Source organism: Nilaparvata lugens, unplaced genomic scaffold, assembly GCF_014356525.2.
Source record: "Nilaparvata lugens isolate BPH unplaced genomic scaffold, ASM1435652v1 scaffold4670, whole genome shotgun sequence".
NCBI lineage: Eukaryota > Metazoa > Arthropoda > Insecta > Hemiptera > Delphacidae > Nilaparvata > Nilaparvata lugens.
Window position 1 is genome coordinate 14,469 of NW_024090749.1, and position 4,560 is coordinate 19,028.

Below are 4,560 nucleotides of genomic sequence, written 5' to 3' on the forward strand. Positions count from 1 at the left end.
CTCGATGGCCAGTCATCTACACCACTTTCTGCTGTAATGTAGGAGTCGTCATCATTGAGTCCAGTTGTACTTGTAGAGGCATCTTTCATCAGTGGTCGCCCACCAATAACACAACTCACCACATCCTCCTCCTCCTCATGCAAAGACAGCTCCCCCTCCTCCATAAAGAGTCCTCTGTATCCTGTCATGACTGGCTCATTCATTGTCTCGAGCTCAACTGAGCAATTTATCGCTGTGCACTGACTATAATTATATCTTTTTATACCAATAGTACAAGGCCTGACATTGGCCGATACTCTTTAGTCATCTCATGAATCATCATACAGTAGGCAGTTGTATTACCTGGAATGTTTTCAGATGCTTCAAACTCAATCCTCACATAGATACTTCCAGTTTTGAGTGACTCATTTTGGCGGGAGCAATCAAAAGCAAACAGCATTATTTTTCCATCACCAATGGCATTCTTTTCAAACAGAGGGTTGCTTGCACGAGCATTACCATGGTTGTAGACTCCATTGAAAGCTGCATACATGTTGTAGATGCGATTATCATCACCATCAATGCTCTCATATGGGTAGTATCTGTTGTTTAAAAACACTCGAACATCCTTCATATTACACTTGTCAAAGCGAGAACTGTTGGCTGCTGCCACACCTCGTCTTGCAGTCTGTAGCCCAACCACAATGTATCGTGGCTTTTCAAGCTGTGATGTTGACTTGACAGTCCATGTATGCTTTCTTGTCTGTGGTAATGTTGGATAGGTATACAACTCCCAATGTCGAAATTGTATACTGATGGGTGTGTCGTTCTGTACAATATGTAGCAGACGCAGTTTCACATCATCTGCCACTTCCACATATGGCATTCTCCACAATAGCTTTGTGATTGCTACATTGGCAGCAGCAACATTCACACAGTCGTGAAAGTTGGGGCTGACCCTCAACACCAGCTCTTGTTTCACATTGAGAAAAATCTGTCTATAGTCTTCGGCAAAGCCCAGCAGGTATCTCAAAGGCACATCCATGATTGTAGTGTCAGCTCCATTGGTGGCAAAATCGGCGAATTCAGTGGTTGAACTAAACTTGTAGCCAGCTCCTTCCATCTTGGTCCACTCATCGCGTTCAAATGTAACAGCATTCTTCATTAGGCTGGTAACTCCAGGATTGCGTATACCATCCACCTCCACACCATTGATTTCATAGCGTATCTCTGAAAACACATTGCTGAAGAATCCAGAGACACATGGAGTTCCGGCCACAGCAGCGTTGGCAGCTCCAGTCACAGTATACTCCAAATGTAGATAGCTCTCCAATGGTAGTGTGTGAACATCTTGCTGTTGAATTGGAATCCGTATCTCGTCATTGGTGTTATAGCTTACAGTAGAGGGTGCATGAGAATGGTACTCAAACCCAATGATACTGTTGTCCGATGACGGTCCATCCTGTGTCACATCCAAAACTCCCATCTTCCTATTCTACTCGTATCTGACAGCCTCGTTCTTGCAAATACTTGATGCTCCTAGATGTTAACCTTGTCAAGGTTGAATGCTGAATGAATCTTTATTTCCTTTTATCTTCTTTTATAGGTGAAGGAGGATGATGATGATGGAGAGAAGAAGAAGGAGGAGGATGGACTGCAGCCTCCATATCCAATCGTTGATTCCACTTTTCAAATAACAACACCATTTCACTTGCTTTGTCACAAATGTAAAGCAATATTTATTTCCTCGCCTCTATTATTTATAAGACGACCGTACTCGTCGACTACTTGCAGTGTAATGCTACCAATCTGCTTGATGTCCATAGGTAAATAGATTACATTCTGCACAGTCACCACCATTTTATACCCTGGATCAACGTTTGGGTAAAACTCATAGATCACATGATCTGTAATTCCATTAGAGTAAGATCCAGTCACAATGTTGCAGGTGATGCATATCACATTGGGCCGACTGATTTGTACAGTATTATCACTTCTAGTAGATGTGTTGGGCTCTATGAACTGGGTATTGGTAAAACCCAACAGTTTCCCTATTGAATCTTGTGGTTGTAAATCCAGCTTGGCACTGCTCAAAACTATACACTTTAAGGTTGATGGATCTACAGTCACCTGGAAATCAACATCATTTTCCGACAGCCTTTGTGCAAGCAAGTCAGTAATTGTAGAAAATTCAAAGCTACCTGTTGGTAATGATACCTGATGCAGAACCAAATCCTCCTTGTCAACAGTAGTAGCTGGCATTCTCCTTTTAGTCCTTTTAGGCAATACTGTACCATCCTTATCATCATCATCAGACTTGCCAGGTTTATGCTCCTGATGTTTAAGCACCTCGCTCCAATACTCTTCAAATCTTGCTTTAGCCATACTCCGTAGCTCACCATGTGTTATCTCTGCACTAGTAGCACCCTTCTTAGAAATTCTATTACTTGTATAGAAATGTAGTACATTATTGAAACCTTCCTCAATATTAGGTATTGAGTTGCAACTTGTAAAGCTAATCAGACCAATTTCTCATTCACCACTGCTCACATCAAGTGGTGGATGAAAGTCACTCTTTAGTATTGATGTCCTACCTCCAAAACATAACATCATGTTGTTGCCTGCTCAACATACAGTTGCACAATGAGTAGCAATCAGCCTACACTCGGTATTTATAGGGATGGAAATAATGTACAAGAGAGATAGTGAATCATTATTTATTTATTTTCATCAATCAAAAATTGTAAACAACTTCTGGTCCATATGTTTTGTCAGAGCTGCTATCACCACTCATAGCTCTATGGAGATAACGCCCCACTGGTGTTCCAGTCAATCCAACCTCGTTCATTGCTTGTCGAATCCTCTTTTGACTGCTGGTTAGTAATGCTTCCTGAGCAGTAGCACCCTTCTCCTCCTCCTCATCCACATCCATCACATCACTTTCATCATCATTGGCACTTGCAGATGGCCACAATTCGCGTGCAGTACTCAAGGTACTTGGAACTGTGCTTAACTGCGAAGCTTCTCCAATTCCTTCAAAGGTCAAAGGAGTCTCCTCTCCAATTTTGGGCAGACGTCTTACCGCTTGTTTCAGGGGTCGGGACAGCAATGGTGTAGGTGGCGGTGTATGTGGTGCATGATGACCTACAGGAACTGCAAAACGTCTGCGATGTAGGCGTGGCTCTGGAGATTGTTCATGTAGTGGTTGTGCTGCTGCTGCTGCTGGCTGTGGTGGTGGTGGTGGTGGTGGTGGTGTTGCCAAATGCTGATTGAGAACTTCAACTATATTGTCAAGTGGTTCAGTTAGTGGTTTAAAGTGTTTTGTATGCTGCTCCTCTGCCACTTGCCTTCCAAGAGTCAGTTCCTTGTGTTTCCTTTTGATGTTACGTCGCAACTTTGCGATTGCCTTGATGGTTGATGCAATCTCTTCTACAGTCTTTTGACAGTGTCTATTGCTGGAGACGTCCATCTTGCTCAACGTACCAACATATACTGAAGCTCAACTGACACTATGCATCAACTAAATACGTATCAAGCCCATTCCTGTAGCGCCCTCCATTTCTGTCCAATGTCCGATCAATCACTAGGAATGAGTGTGCACCCCCACTGACCAAACCTTGTTACACATATCCTTGAACTGATCAAAGGTCATGTCAGCACCGACATGATCTCGGTACAAGTGTTTCATGTTTAGCTCATCCTGTTGAAACATGACTAGAAAGTTTGCATTGTCACGAATCAGCTGTTTTGGAATGCAGCTATGGGTCTGTGCTAGATAAAACACATCAACGTCACTGTGTCGGCCTGCACTAAAATACTTCCTGATGGTATCCTGCTGCTCACAAATCACATCGTCGAAAATAATTATTGAGTTGAGTGACAGCTCATGCGGGTCGGGTATTTCTTCACTTGTATCACACTCGACATAGTTTATTCCATTTCCTGCAAGTCCTTGCATGATTGTACAGAGCAGCTCATACTTGGACTGGAATGTAGTCTTTGAAAAAAGGTAGATGTTTGAAAAGTGAATTCCTTTCTCATCAAAAAGCATGTTGAATAGTAGGTTGGTTTTGCCGCAACCAGAAGGTCCACATATAATACATCTCATATGATTGGGGAACAATGGTCCATGACGCTTTTTCTTTGTATCCATTTTCACCAAGCCACACCCCCTAATCACTTTGTCAAAATCGATAACTCTAAACTGGTTTTTCTGTTGCACAACCTGTTTCATCTTACACAAGATCGTTCTTATCAATCCATGAGTCATGACTGGAGCTATATCCTTTCCAATGTACCAACAGTTTATTCCCTCTTTTCTTCAACACTTTTTCAATTTCGAAAACACTGGGCACTTTTGTCTTTACAATTTCTTCAGAATAGAATCCTCTTTCAATGGGTTCACCTCTATAGTCCTCCAATTCATAGGTTACAGGCACTGTAGGTCGCACACATCTTACTGTGAACAGTTCATTACTCCAATTGGCTAGATATCCCTTGTCAAACATCTTTTTATACTTGCTGATTCTCACTTTATCACCAGGCTCAATACTCTGACTGGGACCTGGATAAAACTTGTTT

The 4,560-nt window shown here is 42.3% G+C and overlaps 1 protein-coding gene across 1 annotated transcript; it reads right to left on the minus strand.

Annotated features, from left to right (window-relative positions):
* Positions 1-259: 259 nt before the first annotated feature.
* On the minus strand, positions 260-1,465 carry LOC120355766. Its single transcript, XM_039444441.1, has one exon. It carries the CDS (start codon positions 1,463-1,465, stop codon positions 260-262), a length of 1,206 nt encoding a protein of 401 aa, XP_039300375.1.
* Positions 1,466-4,560: the final 3,095 nt, after the last annotated feature.